Genomic DNA, 21,456 nt, shown 5'->3' with positions numbered 1-21,456 from the left:
GTATTTAGAACTACCTTCTTCCACCACCCATTCCATATTCCCTTTGTACTCAGCACATACCTCAGCTGGTCATGGTTCTTTACCTGGTGGAGTGACCCAAACCTTCCTTCCTGAAGAGTCTGGGCCATTATAGTCATGTCAGAAGTGGGTTGCTGTGGTTTTCCATTGACTTTAATCACAGGGCATGGTAGTACTAAGAGATGCCCTAAGGGGATCTCCTGCATTCCAGACATACTCTTCTTTGCCTCCATTATGTAGTGTCAATCCGATTTCTTCTTGATAATCAGGATCAATCACACCAGCCAGTATGGTAACTCTTTTCTTTGCCTGTTGATCCAGAGGCATGAGGAGCCCAAAGTGGCCAGGTGGCATTCTTAGCTTCCAGTTCAATGGAATCAGTGATGTGTCTCCAGGTGGGAGCATTCCTCCCTTTGGAACTAAAACCTCTAGACCCGCAGAACATAAGGTCGTGGGGAGAGAAAACAAAAATCTTGTAAGTGGGTCACTGGGAACTATGAATGGTGCCACTCCCATTTCCACTCCTTGATTCCTGGACCCATGAATCCTGGCTATGGGAGAAACAGTACCATATATTGGATGCTAGTTTAGAGCATATACAGCCTCCTAGAGAACACTGACCCAAATCTGCAAGGTATTGCCACCTAGCTGGCATAGTAATTGTGTCTTTAGGAGGTCATTCCATTGTTCTATCAAGCCAGCTGCTTCAGGATGATGAGGAACATGGTAAGACCAGTGAATTCCATGAGCATGGGCCCACTGCTGCACTTTATTTGCTTTATTGATCAGAGGCAATGCTATGTGGGATAAAATGATGGTGTATAAGGCACTCTGTAAGTCCACAGATGGTAGTTTTGGCAGAAGCACTGCATGCAGGGATGGCAAATCCATATCCAGAGCAAGTGTCTATTCCAGTAAGGACAAAACGCTGCCCTTTCCATGATGGAAGTGGTCCAGTGTAATCAACTTGCCACCACGTTGCTGGCTGATTACCTTGAGGGATGGTGCCATACTGGGGACTCAGTGTTGGTCTCTGCTGCTGGCAGACTGGACACTCAGCAGTGGCTGTAGCCAAGTCAGCCTTGGTGAGTGGAAGTCCATGTTGCTGGGCATATGCATAACCTCCATCCCTGCCACCTTGGCCACTTTGTTCATAAGCCCATTGAGCAATGATAGAAGTAGCTGGGGAAAGAAGATGACTGGTTTAGAACGGGTCATCCTATCCACTTGATTGTTAAAATCCTCCTCTGCTGAGGTCATCTTTTGGTGAGCATTCACATGAGACACAAATATCTTTACTTCTTTGGCTCATTCAGAGAGGTCTATGCACATACCTCTTCCCCATAAATCCTTGTCTCCAATTTTGAAATCATGTTCCTTCCAAGTCTGTGAACATCCAGCCAAACCATTGGCCACAGCCCATGAATCAGTACACAATCACACCTCTGGCCATTTCTCCTTCCAAGCAAAGTGAACAACCAGGTGTACTGCTTGAAGTTCTGCCCACTGGAAGGATTTCCCTTCACCACTGTCCTTCAGGGAGGTCCCAGAAACGGGCTGAAGAGCTGCTGCTGTCCACTTTTGAGAGGTGCCTGCATATCGTGCAGAACCATCTGTAAACCAGGCATGAGTTTTCTCTTCCTCAGTCAACTGATCATAAGGAACTCCCCATGAGGCCATAGGTGCAGACTGGGAGATGGAAGGTAATGTGACAGGAGTGGAGACCATGGGCATTTGGGCTACTTCCTTATGAAACTTGTGCCTTCAGATCCTGCTTAGGCCTGATCTCATACATACTACTTCCATTTAATGATGGAGTGCTGCTGTGTACAACCAACTTTATGACTCTGTGGGTCTGACAACACCCAGTTCATGATGGGCAGCTCAGGCCACATGGTAGCTTGCTGTCCCATGGTTAAGCGTTCAGTCTACTAAGGCCCAGTAACAAGCCCAAAGCTGCTTCTCAAAAGGAGAGTAGTTACCTGCAGAGGATGGCAGGACTTTGCTCCAAAATCCTAAGGGTCTACGCTGTGATTCACCAAGAGGAGCCTGCCGGAGGTGGAACCAAGATGGCGGAGTAGTGAGATGCTTCCTGTGGTCCCTCTTACAACAAAGACCCGAAAAAACAAGTGAATTGATTATATGTGACAACCTAGGAGTTCTGAACATCAAAGACAAAGTTAAGGAATCAGACCGAGTGGCGGGGGAGGGAGAGATGGTTCAGAAGCAGTGAGGAGTTGCCAGACCTGACCCAGCGGGAGCTGGCCTTCTTTAGGCCAGACCATCTCACGTGCGCAGTGAGGCAAGCAGTGGCACTCTGGAGGCGTTTTCCACATTAGGAGAGACCCAGCAGCAGAGAGTCTACTCAGGCATCCAGAACCAGTGAAAAGCAGCAATCACTCAGTTAAAGATAAGTACTTGCGTCTGGCCTACCGCATGGATCAAAAAACACCCCCTTTGGGAAAAACCTCTCTCCCATTTACCTCCCCACTCCCTGCTCTGCACCGGGTCCCGGGCCAGCTTCAGCAACTGCCGAGTCCCCTGGGCCGGAAGTTGGTTCCATCACACGCCCTGAGCCATCCTCCCAGGCTTGGAGAAGGAACAAATGAACAAACAGGGAAAAAATAATCTGCCGGCTCCCCTAAGTCAGGAACTCAGGGTAGGCACAGCTGCTTTGCTTAGGCACAGGCATAAGGGGTTCATGGACTTTGTATGCCTTTCACCCCTGCATAGACCTGTGTGGGCCTATTTCAACAGCGTAGGCCCTCATTACCACAGTACAACAGGGTATGTATACTGAAAACTAACTTCACTGTAACGGCTATATGGTAAAGTGGCAGATTTGTGACATCTGATACTGCTCTGCCCATTAAGCAGAACCTCACCTACCCACATTGGGGGCCTGAGGACTGGCGGCTCCACCATGTCACCTAGCCTCCCATGACAGGGATCCTAGAATAAGTGGTGCCCCACAGTCCTTAGAGCCAACAGCATTGTCTGGCTGCAAAACCCACCCACCTACTCGTCTAGGGAACAGGGACACGCTTTCCTCCCAAACACTCAGGGGCAGCAGTCAGCCCCCTGCCTTGCTCAGCGTGTGACCCCCTACTGTAGCCAGATACCTATGCCTACACCAATCACCCATGTCTAGGACTGTAGGCGAGAGCCTGCATCACACACTTGGTGACCGACTACATGGACACCTGAGCTGAATTAATACAAGAAAAGTAAACAGACTCCTGAGATCACATACCTAGTAACAGCTCTAACCACCTGGTGACAAGGTGGTTATAATCAAAGGTGCCAATAATCAAACAAGCTCACACAAGCAGCCTATTTGGGCATATCAAAACAAGAAGCTAGGGGACAGTGAGCAAACATAAAATAAATATAGTAACTTATTGATGACTCAGAGACAACAGCCAATATCAAATCACATAAAGAGACTATGATGGCTTCATCAAGCTCCCAAAATAAAGCATCAAGAAGTTTTCCAGAGGAAGAGAATTTCTTGGACTTACTGGAGGTAGAATACAAAAGATTAATATACAGAACTCTTCAAGAGATCAGGAAGGAGATGAGATAAAATGCAGACCAAGCTAAGGAACACACAGACAAAGCAATAGAGGATCTCAAGAAGGTTATGCAAGAGCATAATGACAAATTTAATAGGCTGCAAGAATCCATAAAGAGACAGCAATCAGAAATCCAGAAGATTAACAATAAAACTTCAGAATTAGAAAACTCAATAGAAAGTCATAGGAGCAGAATTGAGGCAACAGAAGTCAGAATTAGTGAGATTGAAGATAAAGCACTTGACACCAACTTGAGGAAAAATCAGATAAAAGAATTTTAAAGAAATGAAGAAACTCTAAGAATTATGTGGAACTCTATCAAGAGGAATAACCTATGAGCGATTGGAGTACCAGAATGGGGGGAATAACAGAAAATACAGAGAGAATTGTTGAAGGTTTGTTGGCAGAAAACTTCCCTGATATCATGAATGATGAGAAGGTATCTATCCAAGATGCTCATTGAACCCCACATAAGGTAGATCCCGAAAAAAAGTCACCAAGACATAATTAAACTTGCCAAAACCAAAGATAGAGAGAATTTTAAGAGCAGCTAGGGATAAATGAAAAGTCATCTGCAAAGGAGAGCCAATAAGAATAAGGTCGGACTACTCAGCAGAAACCATGCAGGCAAGAAGGCAATGGGATGACATATATAAAGCCTTGAAGGAAAACAAAACTGCCAGCCAAGAATTATATATCCAGCAAAACTGTCTCTCAAATATGATGGCAAAATTAGGGCATTTCCAGATAAATAGAAGTTTAGGGAATTTGTAAAAACCAAACCAGAATTACAAGAAATACTAAAGGGAGTCCTCTGGTTAGAAAATCAATAATATCAGATGACAACCTGTCTTGCTCATCTAGTCCTGCTATAACAGAAATACCACAAGTCGATGGCTTTAACAAATAGAGATTTATTTTCTCACAGTTTAGAGGCTACAAGCCCAAATTCAGGGTGTCAGCTCCAGGGGAAGTCTTTCTCTCTTTGCTGGCTCTGGAAGAAGGTCCTTGTCATCAATCTTCCCATGGTTGAGGAGCTTCTCAGTGCAGGGGCCTCGAGTCCAAAGGATGCGCTATGCTCCTGGTGCTGCCTTCTTCTTTCTCTCTTTTATATCTCAAAAGAGACTGGCTGAAGACCCTATCTAACCTTGCAGATCTCATCCATATAACTAGCGCTAATCCATCTTATATCATAGTGATAGGATTTACAACACATACGGAAATCACATCAGATTACAAAATGGTAGACAATCATACAATACTAGGAATCCTGACCTAGCCAAGTTGACAGATATTTTTAGGGGACACAATTTAATCCATGACACAACCCAAGACTAGAACATAGGACAGAACAACCAGACATCAACCCAGATACGGAAGTCACAAAAATGTATCAAAGCTAAAACACTGAAAACAGGGAAACAGACATGTCTATATGTAAAAGATGGCAACATTGAAACAAAAAAGAGGGACTGAAAAATATAGACGTAGATTTTTCATATGGAGAAGAAGTCAAGGCAATATAAAGAAACAAAAGACTTGTTTAAACAAATAGGGGCGTGCCAAAGACTCCAAACAGCATCTCCATCTGCCACTGCCACTTCAAGCACCATTGGATCAGCCGGATCATACGGCCGAAGTGGCAAAGCAGAGCCTTCTCTTGTTCTGGTCCCCACTCAAAATTAGCAGCTTTTTGAATCACTTGATAAATAGACCAGAGTAGCACATCCAAATGAGGAATGTATTGCTTCAAAAATCCAAAGAAGCCCACTAGGCATTGTGCCTCCTTCTTAGTTGTGGGAACAGCCAGATGCAATAACTTATCCTTCACTTTGGAAGGAATATCTCAACATGCCCCACACACTGGACCCCTAGAAATTTCACTGAGGTGGAAGGTGCCTGAAGTTTTGTGGGATTAATTTCCCACCCTCTAGCATGCAACTATTACCAATACGTCCAGAGTCATTACACTTCTTCCTTACTAGGTCGAATCAGCATAATGTCATCAATGTAATGGACCAGTGTGATGTGTTGTGGAAGGGAAAGGCGATCAAGTTTCCTGCGGACTAAATTATGACACAGGGCTGCAGAGCTGATGTAGCTCTGAGGTGGGCAACCAAAGGTATATTGTTAGCCTTACCAGCTAAAGGCAAACTGCTTCTGATGGTCCTTTCAAACAGGTATGGAGAAAAAGGCATTAGCTAGATTAGTAGCTGCATATCAGGTAACAGGAGATGTATTAATTTGCTCAAGCAATGAAACTACATCTGGAACAGTAGCTGCTACTGGAGTCACCACCTCGTTAAGTTTTAGATAATCTACTGTCATTCTCCAAGATCCATCTGTTGTTTGCACAGGCCAAACAGGCGAGTTGAATGGGGCTGTGGTGGGAATCACCACCCCTGCATCCTTCAGGTCCTTGATGGTGGCAGTAATCTCTGCAATCCCTCCAGTAATGCAATATTGCTTTTGGTTTACTATTTTCCCAGGTAGGGGCAGTTCTAATGGCTTCCACTTGGTTTTTCCTACCATAATTGCCCTTACTTCATTTGTCAGGGATCTACTGTGGGGGTTCTGTCAGTTGCTGAGTATATCTATTCCAATTATGCATTCTGGAACTGGGGCAATCACTACAGGATGGGTTCGGGGGCCCACTGGACCTACTGTGAGACAGACATGAGCCAAGACTCCATTAATAACCTGACCTCCATATGCCCCCACTCTGACTGGTGGGCCACAGTGGCATTTTGGGTCTCCTGGAATTAGTGTCAGTTCAGAGCCAGTATCCAGTTATCCTGGAAAAGTCTGATTATTTCCTTTTCTTCAGTGAAGTCATTCTTGTAAAAGGCTGTAGATCCCTTTGGGGAAGGTTGGGAGAGAGATTAACAAGAAAAATTTTTGGCAGTGTATTGAAGTCCCTCCTCAAGGGAACCCAGCCTCCCCTTCATTCAAGGGCTTGTGGGTCTTTAAACTCACTCAAGTCTAGGAATTGAGGGACCATGACTTTCTATTCTGGAGATTCCAGTTAGACTGCTGTTCACCTGACCTAGAATTCATCCGTTTGTACATATCAAGTAAATATTTAGTAGATTTCCTATCTATTTCACTCCTAGGGACACCATGACTAAGTAACCAACACCGTAAGTCCATAGGAGTCAGACTATTCTCATTACTGCTTTGAATCCCTGTCCACTACTGTAGCCAGGCCCACCTTGTCTTTGTCGACCAAGTGCCGCCACTTGGCCCCTACTACCATGGGGTCCAATCAGCCCCATTATAGCTAGGCGTCTTAATTCAGTTAGGGCAGTTCCCAGTGTCAAATCTGATTTACACAAAATAACAACCACAGCAGTCTTCAAGGATGCTGGAGCTCCCTTCACAAATTTGTTCCTACAGTTGTGGTAAAAGGTGTGTCCTCTGGGCATTCCATGTGTGGGTCTGTGGGTCTAACCCAATAAATCCACTCTGGCAGGCCAATTTGCCTAAGCCTTTGGATACTTTCTTCTACAGCATACCAAGGCAGGTCTGCTACTTCAACTTGATTTAGTGTAGGCCACCATGTAATCCATGCTTCAGCAACCCGACCAAATAAACTATTAGATCCTTTCCTAATTTCTCGAGCTGAAACACTGAATGAAGAATCTGTGCTTAGTGGACTTGTATTAATAAACTCAGACTGACCCATCTGTATGTTTCTTGCACCATTATCCCACACCCTTAATAGTCATTCCCACACATATTCCCCAGGTTTCTGTTTGTACATATTAGAAAAGTCAAGTAGTTCTTCTGGAGTGTAGCGTACCTCCTCCTGGGTCACACTTGGTACTTCACCTTTTGGGGCTCACTGTGACTTAGGTCTAGAAGCCAGAACTGGTAGTGTGGAATTATTTTGAGAACATTCAGCACTGTTTTGTAAAGCGTCTACCTCAGGCAATGCCCCAGACAATGACTCAGGCAAGGGCTCTTTTTCTTTTTATTGTGCTTTAAGTGAAAGTTTACAGCTCAAGTTAGTTTCTCATACAAAAATTTATACACACATTGTTATGTGACCTTAGTTGCTCTCCCTATAATGTGACAGTGCACTCCTCCTTTCCACTCCGGATTTCCTGTGTCCATTCAACCAGCTCCTATCCCTTTCTGCCTTCTCATCTCGCCTCCAGACAGGAGCTGCCCATTTAGTCTTGTGTATCTACTTGAACCAAGAAGAACACTCTTCATGAGTATCATTTTATGTCGTATAATCCAGTCTAATCTTTGTCTGAAGAGTTAGCTTCAGGAATGATTTCAGTTCTGGGTTAACAGAGAGTCCAGAGGTCATGTCTTCCGAGGTTCCTCCAGTCTCAGTCAGACCATTAAGTCTGGTCTTTTTACTAGAATTTGAGTTCTGCATCCTGCTTTTCTCCTGCTCCATCAGGGACTCTCTGTTGTGTTCCCTGTCAGGGCAGTCATTGGTGGTAGCCAGGCACCATCTAGTTCTTCTGGTTTCAGGCTGATGGAGTCTCTAGTTATGTGGCCCTTTCTGTCTCTTGGGCTAATACTTTCCTTGTGTCTTTGGTGTTCTTCATTCTCCTTTGCTCCAGGTGGGTTGGGACCATTTGATGCATGTTAGATGGCCGCTTGCTAGTTTTTAAGACCCTAGATGCCACTCACCAAAATGGGATGCAAAACATTTTGTTAATAAACTTTGTTATGCCAACTGACCTAGATGTCCCCTGAAAGCATTGTCTCCAGACCCCCATCCCTGCTACTCTGTCCTTTGAAGTGTTTGGTTGTATTCAGGAAACTTCTTAGCTTTGGTTTAGTCCAGTTGTGCTGACTTCCCCTGTAGTGTGTGTTGTCCTTGCCTTCACCTAAGATAATTCTTATCTACTACCTAGTTAGTGAATACCCCTCTCCCTCTCTCCCCACCCTCGTAACCATCAAAAAATGTTTTCTTCTGTGTTTAAACCTTTTCTTGAGTTCTTATAATAGCGGTCTCATAAAATATTTGTCCTTTTGTGACTGACTAATTTCACTCAGAATAATGCCTTCCAGATTCATCCATGTTATGAGATATTTCGCAGATTCATTGTTGTTCTTTATAGTTGCGTAGTATTCCATTGTGTGAATATACCATAGTTTGTTTATCCATTCGTCCATTGATGGGCACCTAGGTTGTTTCCATCTTTTTGCTATCGTGAACAGTGCTGCAATGAACATGAGTGTGCCTATATCTATTCGTGTGATGGATCTTATTTCTCTAGGATATATTCCAAGGAGTGGGATTGCTGGATCATATGGTACTCCTATTTCTAGCTTTTTAAGGAAGTGCCAAATCGATTTCCAAAATGGTTGTATCATTTTACATTCCCACCGGCAGTGTATGTGTTGCAGTCTCTCTACAACCTCTTCAACATTTATTATTTTGGGTTTTTTGGATTAATGTTAGCCTTGTTGGGGTGAGATGGTATCTCACTGTAGTTTTGATTTGCATTTCTCTAATGGCTAATGATAGTGAGCATTTCCTCATGTATCTGTTAGTCGCCTGAATGTCTTCTTTGGTGACGTGCCTGTTCATATCCTTTGCCCATTTTTAATTGAGTTATTTGTCTTTTTGTTGTTGAGGTTTTGCAGTATCTTGCAGATTTTAGAGATTAGACACTGATCGGATTTGTCATAGCCAAATTTTTTTTCCCAGTCTGTAAGCTGTCTTTTTACTCTTTTGGTGAAGTCCTTTGATGAGCGTAAGTGTTTGATTTTTAGGAGCTCCCAGTTATCTAGTTTCTCTTCTGGTGTTTGTGCATTGTTACTTATGGTTTGTATTCTGTTTATGCCATCTATTAAGGCTCCTAGTGTTGCCCCTATTTTTTCTTCCATGATCTTTATTGTTTTAGATTTTATATTTAGTTCCTCGATCCATTTTGAGTTAGCTTTTGTGCATGGTGTGAGGTTTAGGTCTTGTTTCATTTTTTTTGCAGACGGATATCCAGTTATGCCAGCACTATTTGTTAAAGAGACTGTCTTTTCCCCATTTAACGAACCTGGGCCTTTGTCAAATATCAGCTGCTGATAGGTGGATGAACTGACATCTGGATTCTCAATTCTGTACCACTGGTCTATGTATCTGTTGTTGTACCAGTACCAGGCTGTTTTGACTACTGTGGCGGTATAACAGGTTCTAAAATCAGGTAGTGTGAGGCCTCCCACTTTGTTCTTCTTCTTCAGTAATGTTTTACTTATCGGGGGCCTCTTCAGGCAAGGGCTCTTTAGAGGCTGCTATGCTAGGGCTAACCTCATTAGATGGGAATGGAGGGGCTAATGGTTCTTCTGGGCAGGGTGGTGTAGTAGACAAACATGAAGTAATCTCTTCAGATGGGAATGGTTTTGTTGCCAGGGGTGAATCAACAGAATTTAGGGGCTCAGTGTCTCTAGCTTCCAGATTATCTGCCCATATGTCCACATCTCAAGTTTCAGGATCCCATTTCTTCCTAATCAATGCCCTCACTTTAACTTCAGACACCTCTCAAGGTTGGCAATTGAGCTGGCACTGTAATTCAGCCACTCTCACAATAAGACTCCAGGTTTGGTTTTCGGCAATACCAGCTCTGTTACTACAGGAAAGAAGGCTTTCTTTCAAAGCATATGTGGAAACTTTGAGGTTGTTATGTGACACTTGAGCTTTGACTCTGAAGCCCTGAGCACGTCTCTTTCTTTCACCAGTTTGTCTAGTGAATGTAGGACAAACCAACCAGCTTCCCAATACTTCTCATTCTGACAAAACCATAGAAAGATATCAAACTTGTTCCTCCAGAGCCTTGCCTTTCACCAATACCTGATCTATTGGTGGTGATATTTTGCGTATTTGTATCGCCACCTCATGTCATGGATTAGCAGTGCCTTCTTTTCTGCTGCAAGCAGAGTCATTAACATCTTTAAGACTAACCAGACTTGAGAACCAATTTAGAAAACTCATTCTTACAATTTTGTTTCTCTAGAACCACTCTTGGTACCAAATTTCTTAGGCTGGGTTCTCTAGAGAAGCAAAACCAGTAAAGCAGATAAACATTTATAGACATTTATATCAAGGAAATGGGTCACGTGATTGTAGAGGTTAAAATGTCCCAAGTCTGTGGGTCAGGATAGAGGCTTCTCCTGATTCACATAGCTGCAGGGTCTGGTGAGCCCAAGATTTCTGGTCAGAGAGCAGGGCTCTTGATCACAGGCTGTAAAGATTGATGAATCCAAAGATCGGCAGGTAAGCTGCTAGCTCAAGTCTCAAGCACTGGAAGTCAGATAAACCGGAGATCAGACGAACAGGAAGATCCAGAGCAGGCAAGAGCCAGAATGTCTACTTATATTTGGATGCAGGCCACACGCCCAAGGAAACTCTCTTTCAACTGACTGGTTACTCACAGCAGATTGCATAATGGGGGTGATCACATATAAACACCGAGAATCATGGCCTAGCCAAGCTGACACAATTTTCACCATCACAAGAATGGTCAGGGAATACCTCTCTGATAAGGTGACATTTGAGCATAGACTTAAAGGAAATGAAAAGGCAGATGTGCAGGATTCAGGGGTGGGGAGGGAGAGGGGCCCCAGGCAGAGGAAGCAGCAAACACACACACTGCAGCAACAGTGTACCCGGCATGTTGGGGGTCAGAGCCCATGGAGTCAGGGCAGAGCGGAGGGCGAGGAAGTCAGAGAGGGGACTGGCTGGGTCTCAGCAGTGACCATTTCAAGGACTTTGCTTTTCATTCTGCATGAATGGGGAAAACCACTGAAGGGTTTTAAGCAGAGAAGTGACATGATGTGTTTTCAAAGGACCACTCTGGCTTCTGTTCAGAACAGTATGTAAGGTACAAAGACTTTAAAAGCAGGGAAATCATTTAGGAAGCCAGTGGAAGGAAGTATGGTGGCCTGACCAGATGCTCACAAGAGAGGGGTGGGAATTGGTTGGATCCAATGAGAAAAAGAGGGTCAAGAATGATGTCAGAGGATCTGGTCTGAGCAATGGGAAGGAAAGAGCTCTTTACTCCAACGGGGGGATTCAGGAGGAGCGGGGAGAGGGAGGAAGGTGCAGGGGAGGAATCAAGATTCAGTTCTGGACATATTACATTTGACATGAATTTTAAGATGCCTAAGGGGCACTGTCATGTAGGCAGTTGGATATACAAATCTGGAGAGGTCCTGGCTAGAGAGGCAAACTTGAAAGTCATCCACATATAATATTAAAAGACAAGATTAAAAACCATGAGAACAGACACCAACACCTAGAACAACTGTTCTCAATGGGACAGTGCCGTCCCCTCAGGGAGCATGTTGGAAATTTGTGGGGACATTTCTGGTTGTCACCATGATTGGAGGTATTTAATAGGTGAGAGGACAGGAAATGTAGATGTCCTGCAGTGCATGTGACAATCCTGCATAAAGAACTGTCCCGTACAATCCTCTCATGTTCTGCAGACATTCGCGTAGGTGGAACACCTTCTTATTATCTGAACCTACAGTCTGTCTTCATTTTTACATATAACACAATGTTTCTTGCACAGTTTTAAAATGCACTGAACATTCTAAGACTACAACTATCATGATAAAACAAGGGAAGACTGTGTTGTTTTTTTTTTTTTTTCTCAGAACTTTACCAACAGTGTTCACCATTTCAAAACAATCATGTCACTCAACAGCACATCCTCTGTGGATCGGCATCAACGTGAAAGCCTTTATCAGTCTGCATGTGGCTGTCACATTTATGGTGCTTTAAGGAGCATCTCAGGTCTTTTAGTGCAGTTATGTTCAGGCATTTATTGATAGAAACGGATTATTTAATTATAAACTATTTTCCTTTCATATTATAATCTAGGGCAGTATATTGATTTTTTTAATTACATGTTGTTTTTCTTACTAGCTGCTGTCAAGTCTGCCCCTGACTCATGGCAACCACACACAACGGAACAAAATGCTGCCTGGCCCTGCGCCATCCCCATAATCAGTTGTAGATGAGACTATTGTGATCCGTAGGGTTTTCACTGGCTGATTTTCAGAAGTAGATCACCAGACTTTTCTTCCTAGTCCATCTTAGTCTAGAAGCTCCCCTGAAACCTGTTCAGCATCACAGCAACACACAAGCCTCCAATGACAGATGGGTGGTAACTCTGCATGAGGTGCACTGGCTGGGAATCAAGCCTGGGTCTCCCACATGGAAGGTGAGAATTCTACCACTGAATTAACACTAACTCCTTATATTATAGGTAAGTAGGTTATCCAAATCAAAACCACTCCCATCAAGTCAATTCCGACTCACAGCGACCCTATAGGACAGCAGAACTGCCCCACAGAGTTTCTAAGGCTGTAAATCTTTATGGAAGCAGACTGCCACATCCTTCTCCCACGGAGCAGCTGATGGGTTCAAACCACTGCCCTTTTGGTTAGTAGCAGGGCTCTTTAACCACTGCACCACCAGAGCTCCTAACTAGGTTATACCACCTATGAATTTCTCCTTAGGGTAGTAAAAGAGGCATCCAGTATGACATGGTGCAAACCGCTGACCTAGACAATGAGTGTAGCTAGAAGAGAGACAAGGACCAAAGACTGAGACCCAGGCCAACCCGATGTCAGAACCTGAGGAGATGGTGGGGGGGAGCCAGAAGAGGAGACTACAGAGGCGCTGCCAGTGACGGGGAGAAAACCAGAGAAGACAGCATTCCCAGAGGAGGGAGAAAGCAATCACAGCGCCGACACTGCTAACAGCTAAAGTAAGACGGGCATGAACAACTGATGACTGGGTTTTTAGAGATGCGGCGATCACTGGTGACCCTGACCCTACTCAGTGGACTACTGGAACGAAGCTCTGACTGGAGTGTCCTCAGAATCCAAGGCCAAACCAAAAACCAAACCAGCTACCACTGAGGCAATTTCAACCCATGGTCACTCCCATGAGTGTCTTTTTATTGTTGTAAAACTATATACAACACAACATTTGCCAATTCAACATTTTTCAAGTGTACAATTTCATGACATCAATTACATTAATCATGTTGTACAACCAGCAGCCATAATCCTTGCCTAACGTCACATCACCATAAACATAAACTCCCTCCCTCCCAAACAACGGCTCCTCCTCACCCCCTTCCTTCTGCCTCTGGTAACCACTTTGGTCTATACATTTGCCTATTCTTGTTATTTCATATAAGTGAGATCATAAAATGTTTGTCCTTTTGTGATTGACTTATTACACTCAGCATACTGTTTTCAAGTTTCATCCATGTTGTAATATGTATAAGGACTTCATTTCTGATTAGTATTCCATTGTAAGCAGGTACCACATTTTGTTTATCCATTCATCCATTGATAGACATTAGGTTGTTCTCCATAGGGTTTTCAAAGGCTGATTTTTCAGAAGTAGATTACCAGGCCTTTCTTCTGAGTGCCCTTGGGTGGACTTGAACCTCCAACCTTTTGGTAACTAAGCACGTTAACTGTTTGCACCTCCCAGGGACTACTAATCCAAGGAAGAGGACCTGGAGTTGTTAAACATTTTGAATATATCCTTTCTCTACCCCAAAGTACCCCTGCTACAATCCCTTTTCTCCATTTCTTTAGGTCAAGATGTGCTGGTTCTTAAGCCCTGGTGGGAGCCTCTTCCTCTTCCTTGAAAGGCCACTAGGTTTGCTTAATGCACTCTTCAATTCTCCCAACCCAGGGACCATCTGGAGGCCCAACAGCCCTGCCCTGTACATTTTGGTCCATACCTTGCTGAGTCGGGACTCAAAAGCCAGAGATGTTGAAGATTTGGAACTCTTCATGCTGGAAGCGGATGCAGGGAGGGGCCGCACACGGTCAGTTCCATGGCTCCCAGCTTTGATGGCTGGGCTCCAGGCTTTGGCTGAGCTCCGCATATTTGCCTCAGTGGATCTGTCTTTCTGCAGAAAATGAGAAAAGAAAAACATGTTTGTATAATTTGAACCTGCTGAGTGACACTATACAGCTTTATCCCATATACCACATTCACTACTGCTATTACAGAGACCTACTTACTAGGTCTTATGATTTGACCAGAAATAGAACATTTTATTTCTCAAATAATACCTTTATACTAGGGTCAATTTTTACAGCTCTGCAACTTTATCACACTCTTAAAACGTATGTGCAATATTACTGTTGTTCTGACATGACTTTTCAGCCAAATGATAGCTCCTTCTCGGTCAGGAATACATAACACTTGTTAGCTGCTACTGAATCGACCCCCTACTTATTGTGACCCCATATACAACGGAAGGAAATGCTGCCCAGTATGCATCATTCCCATGATCAGTTGCAGACTGGACCATTGTGAACCATGGGGCTTTTCATTGGCTGATTTTTGGAAGTAGATCGCCAGTCCTTTCTTCTAGTCTATCTTAGTTTGGTAGCTCCACTGAAGCCTGTTGAGCATCATAGCAACAAGCAAGTCTCTACTGACAGAGGGTAAGGCAAAAAATCTACCACTGAGCCACCACTGCCCCCAGCATTACACTAGCCCATATACAACAGACCAGCTTGAGTCAAGACGTAATAGGTCCATGAGCCTTGCCGCTTCAATGGTGACAACACAACAACCTACTTAATGTTTAAATATACATGATAAAGTATTTGAAAACTAGATTTCACAGAACCACAAAAACTGTCCTTTTTTCTCCTCTTGGACAAAAATGGATATCATTTAAAAACTAATAAAGTATATTTTATTTGGTCACACCTGATGTCATAGGGCAAGGTTACTGCTCTAATATTTTATGAAAAAAAATTGCTCAAAGTAGCAGCATACAGCTGAAGACCTAAGAAAAAAAATCAGCATACAAACACATGGAAGGTAGCCCAGCCTGAGTCTTGCTATCAGCACTGTCATCCCTGAGGTAGGTGCAATCCCTGCAAATCCCTCAACTTCTTCTGTCAGTAATGTAATGGGACCTCCATTTCTTCCATCAGTAATGTAATGGGACCTCTAAGATCTCATCTCCACCACCCATCTGTCAGTGTGTTGTACTGTGGTGGCTTCAGTGTTGCTGTGATGTTGGAAGCTATGCCACTGGTATTTCAAATACCTGTAAGGTCACTTATAGTGGACAGGTTTCAGTGGAGCTTCCAGACTAAGACAGACTAAGAAGAAAGGCCTGGCGATCTACTTCTGAAAATCAGCCAATGAAAACCTTATGGATAACAACAGAATACTGTCCATCATAGTGCTGGAAGATGAGCCCTCTAGGTTGCAAGGCACCCAAAATACACAGTGGCTACAACAATGGACTCAAGCGTAGCAATGATCATGAAGGTGGTGCAGGACCGGGCAACATTTCTTTCTGTTGCACATGGAGTCACCAGGAGCTGGAGCCAATGCTCCGGCAGCCAACAACAACAACAACAAGATCTCATCCAGCTCCAACTCTGACCCTGCGTATTCCATGGGCTCTAATCATCAAGGACGTAACACAGAATACTAAAACCACAGGTAATGCTTCATTCTTTCAAAGAAACAAAAAATGCACTTAAACGAACATCAACCAGTGGCAACTAACTCCAATGGACACACTCACAGGGCACTCACTGCTCGCAGATATCAGAGGTGGTGCTAAGTGTCCCTGCTCACTTCTCTGGGGCTTCCACCCCCTCACTACATCCCAGTACATCCCATTAGCCACCACAGAAAAATAACAGATGGCTTTCCCCAAGCCTGGTTCAGGCTGAGCCTTCCTTCTGTACTCATCTCCTTTTTCTGGCCAGAGCAGACCATTCAACTGACAGGGTCTCTCAGCAAGAGTCATCAGTCCCTATACCTATTTAAACCAAGTGATTATCCAGCTACGTGTGTGGTGTGTGGCTGCTGCCTGGAATCCACCCGGAGCTCACCCTATAGCACTACAATTCTGACAGCTACGTGGATGTGTCTCCAGATAAAAATGCTGTTTTAAAAGATTCTGCAATTTGTTCTCCATAGTGTTTCTGAGAAAAATTATTCATGATCTTATTATATGATCATTTCAGAACCCAGATAGGCTCCAGGTATCATGATTTAAAAAAACAATTCTGTATAAAAAAGCATGGTACTTCTCATGTATTTTATTGACGTTTAGCACCATTTTTTTTTGTTTCTCAACCCACAATTTTTAATGCCAGTTTCCATAGCAACAATGACAGAATTCCTAAGTTAAAACCTATAAAGTGACCGATTTTATTAGGACTCACAATATAAAATGAACTAACATACCCTGAATGATTCTTGAAGAGAATTACCAGTGAGTTTTACCAATTATTTACATGACCAGTCAATACATGTCAGTCTGACTCATAGAGATGACTTAAATGAACTATCTGCTTTAATCAAGGCACTCTTTTATGTTGTGACTATAAAAACCAGTTGCCATGGAGTCAATTCTGACTTATGGTGACCCCACGTGTGTCAGCGTAGAATGTGCTCCGTAAGATTTTCAGTGGCTTTTTTTCCCAAAGTAGATCACTAGGCCTTTCTTCTGAGGCACCTCCAGGTGGACTTGACATGCCAATTTTTTGGTTAGTGTCTTAGTTATCTAGTGCTGTTATAACAGAACTATCACAAGTGGATGGCTTCAACAAAGAGAAATTTATTCTCTCACAGTCTGTTGCTGCTGTTAAGTGCTGTCGAGTCAGTTCTGACTCAGCAATCCTATGTACAATAGAACAAAACACTGCCCAGTCCTGCAACAGCCTCACAATTGTTGTTATGCTTGAGCCCATTGTTGCAGCCAGTGTGTCAATCCAACTCATTGAGAGTCTTCCTCTTTTTCGCTGATTACCAAACATGATGTCCTTCTCCAGGGACTGATCTCTCCTGATAACATGTCCAAAGTATGTGAGACACGGTCTCGCCATCCTTGCTTCTAAGGAGCATTGTGGTTATACTTCTTCCAAGACAGATTCGTTCATTCTTTTAGCAGTCCATGGTATATTCAATATTCTATTCTTCACCAACATGACAATTCAGAGGCGTCAGTTCTTCTTTGGTTTTCCTTATTCATCGTCCAGCTTTCGCATGCATATGAGGCGACTGAAAACACCATGGCTTGGGTCAGGCACACCTTAGTCTTCAAGGTAATATCTTTGCTTTTCAACACTTAACGAGGTCTTTTGCAGCAGATTTTCCCACTGCAATGCATCTTTTGATTTCTTGACTGTTGCTTCCATGGGTGTTGATTGTGGATCGGAGTAAAATGAAATCCTTGACAACTACAATCTTTTCTCTATTTACGATGTTGCTTATCGGTCCATTTGTGAGGATTTTTCTTTCCTTTATGTTGAGGTGTATCCATACTGAAAGCTGCCTCTCACAGTCTAGTATGCTACAAGTCCAAATTCAGGGCATCATCTCCAGTGGAAGACTTTATCTCTCTGTCATCTCTGGAGGGAGATCCTTGTCATCAATCTTCCCCTGGTCGAGGAGCCTCTCAGGTGCAGTGACCCCAGGTCGAAAGGATGCGCTTTGCTCCCGGTGCTGCTTTCTTTGTGGTATGAGGTCCCGCTGTCTCTCTGCTCACTTCTCTCTTTTAATCTCAAAAGAGATTGGCTTAAGACACAATCTAATCTTGTAGATCTCATCAATATAACTGTCGCTAATCCATCTCATTAACATCATAGTGATAGGATTTACAACACATAGGAAAATCACATCAAATGACAAAATGGTGGACAATCACACAATACTGGGAATCATCACATAGCCAAATTGACGGATATTTTTTGGGGACACAATTCAATCTACGACAGCAACTGAACACATTAACTGTTCACACCACCCAGGGCCTCCATTGTGACTATAACTATTTAGAAGTGACTATTACAGGGTCTACTTTATGAAAACATAAAGTGATTCTAAAACATGTACATATTTTACGAAATCTGCCTAGGTCAACGCCTTTTTATTTACTCCTCAAAGAAAGATAACATGAATATGAAAAGCATCAGGAAGAGGTTGGAAATTTTCCTTGCCATCTTTTTAAAAAATGTTTCATGAGTTGACATCCTTGGTATAAAAGCTATCTCAGAGTGGAGGAGCCAACATGGTATCCCAGACAGACACATCATGCCATCCCTCTGCAGCAAAGACCCAAAAAACTAAGCAAAACAGATATAAACATCAATCCTGGAACCCTATACATCAAATGAAGGGATAAAGAACTAAATCAAATACCAAATGGAAGAAGAAGCTGAAGGAAAACAGAAACAAGGAAAGATACAGAGCGGAGGTCCCCTGCCAACTAACACGACACAGCATCGCCATTTTGGAGCACAGCCAGCAATGACCGTGGACAGGCAGTATGGGAAGGCAACTTTACAGAGCTCCCAACAAGGAGAGAGCACACATCCAGCACACCATCTCCCCTTCCCGCCAGTCCTCGCTGTGCCACTGCAGCTAGAGCATCCCTGGCTTATGCCCACCATCGCACTATGTCTGGATGCCCCTCTCCTCTTGCCACTAGAACGGCTGTTAAACGATGGGAAGCAAGCCTGTACCACTCCTTGTAGGACACACCTGCCTACCTGATGAGGGGCTGTGAATGCTCCCGCGCCAGTGGACCATCAGGAGGCAGACAGCGCCTGCCCAGTCCACCCTCAGCCACCTTGCCAAACAAGTGTACAGTAAGGGAGGCTTTCCCTGCCTGCTGCTGCCCTGCCCACCCGGACATGGTGGTGAGAGCTATCTTGCTCACAAGCAAGCAGCAAAGCACACCTGGTCCATCCACCCTGACATATCAAAACAAAACAAAGAAACAGGATGAAACAAAAACACATACAATCAATAAAGAAAATAATGTCTTGGAGACAGCAGACAATATCAAAGCATATAAAAAACCGGGACAAGATGGCTTCAGCAAATGACCAAAATAAATAATCAGATGACCTTCTGGTAGAAGGCAGTGGAACAACCTGAGATGGAATTCAAATGACAAATATTTACAGTTCTCCAAGAGATTAGGAAAGACATCAAGGAAAATACAGACAAAACCAAGAAAAAATAGACAAAATTATGGAAAACAAAGATGAAAACAGCCAAAAATCAAGAAAAACACAGACACAGCAATAGAAGAATTCAGGAAAATAATACAAGAACAAAACGTTGAAATAAACAATTAGAAATCATACAAAAACAGCAATTAGAAATCCAAAATTTCAGAAATTGACAACTTAATAGAAGGTTTTAGGAGCAAACTTGAAACAATGGAAGACAGAATCAGTGAGATTCAAGACAAATTCATGGATGCTACTTTGTTTGAGGACAAATCAAAGAAAACAATGAAGAAAACCTAAGAATTATATGGGACACAATCAAAAGCAAAAATTTGCATGTTATTGGAGTTCAAGAACAGGAGGAGAAAATGGAAAACACAGAGAAGATTGTTGAAGATTTGCTGGCAGAAAACTTCCCAAATATTATAAAAAATGAAAAGTTGACAATCCAAGAAGCTCCATGAACCCCATATAAGACAGACCCCAAAAGAAAGTCACCAAGGCATATCAATCACACTCGCCAAAACCAAACACAAAGAATCCTGAGAGCAGCTCAAGAAATACGAAAAGTCACTTACAAGGGGGAAACAATAAGACTAAACTCTGATTACTCAGCAGAAACTATGCAGGCAAGAAGGCAATGGGATGACATACATAAAACCCTGAAAGAAAAAAACTGCCAACTTAGAATAATATATCCTGCAAAACGCTCCCTCAAACATTATGGTGAAATTAGGACATCTCCAGATAAACAGAAATTAAAGGAATTTGTAAAAACCAAACCAAATGTACAAGAAATACTAACGAGAATCTTTTGGTTAGAGAACCAACAATATCAGGGGATAACTGGAGTCTAGAACACAGGACAGCACCAGCCAGATACCAACCTAAGTAAAGAACTCTCATAAAGAACTCTCAAAATAAAACAGATCTAAAAGACTTAAAACAAGGAAACTGAGATGTCAATCTGTAAATGATGACAATGTCAAAACATTAAAAGGGGTAATAAACAGTGTAGGTATAGAAATAGCAAATGGAGAGGAAATCAAGGTGATGTCAAGTAATAAAAGACTTCTTCAAACTTAGGAAGATAAGAATAAATTTCAAGGTAATCACAAAGAAAATTAACAAACCTACTCATCAGAATAAAAAAGAAAAACATAAAATCTAAATAAACACAAAACCTATAATAATGAAAGACAAGAAAGTCCATAAACAAAAGGAACTCAGTACAGGAAAGTAAGAGGAACAAAGAAACGTCAGCACCACAGAAAATAAGCACAATACAACACCAATAAACTCATCCCATTGATAATCACACTGAATGTAAATGGCTTAAATGTACCTGCAAAAAGACAGAGTGGCAGAATGGATAGAAAAGAACAGCCTATCAGTATGCTGTCTACAAGAGACACACCTTAGACACAAAGACATAAATATATGAAAAATCAAATGATGGAAAAATATATCAAGCAAACAGTAACAAAAAAAGGCCAGAAGTAGCAATAGTAATCCAGATAAAAAAAGACTTTAAGGCAAAATCAACCTTAAAAGACAAGGAAGGACATTATGTAATGATTCAAGGGACAATCCAACAATCCACCAAGAAGACATAACTCCAATAAATATCTATGCACCAAATAACAGGGCTCCAAATTATATAAAACAAACTCTAAAAGCACTGAAAAGAGAAATAGATAGCTCCACGATAATAGTAGGAGAATTCAACGTACCACTCTCAGTAAAGGGCAGAACATCTAGAAAGAAACTCAACAAAGACACAGGAGATCTAAAGGCCACAATCAACCAACCTGACCTCACAGACATACATAGAACACTCCACCTAACAGCAGCAAAGTATACA

The 21,456-nt window shown here is 42.8% G+C and overlaps 1 protein-coding gene across 1 annotated transcript in view; it reads right to left on the bottom strand.

Annotated features, from left to right (window-relative positions):
- SPECC1 (sperm antigen with calponin homology and coiled-coil domains 1) overlaps window positions 1-21,456 on the bottom strand; it is a 393,222-nt gene that overhangs the window by 347,953 nt on the left and 23,813 nt on the right. Inside the window, exon 3 of the mRNA XM_012555496.2 lies at window positions 14,327-14,497. Within this exon, the coding sequence (XP_012410950.2) occupies window positions 14,327-14,497 (171 nt within the window). The remainder of the gene's footprint in view (window positions 1-14,326; window positions 14,498-21,456) is intronic.

The sequence above is a fragment of the Trichechus manatus genome, unplaced genomic scaffold (assembly GCF_000243295.1).
Source record: "Trichechus manatus latirostris isolate Lorelei unplaced genomic scaffold, TriManLat1.0 scaffold00040, whole genome shotgun sequence".
NCBI classification, from domain to species: domain Eukaryota; kingdom Metazoa; phylum Chordata; class Mammalia; order Sirenia; family Trichechidae; genus Trichechus; species Trichechus manatus.
The sequence above is the reverse complement of the archived record's forward strand: the minus strand, read 5'-3'. Positions and strand labels throughout refer to the sequence as shown.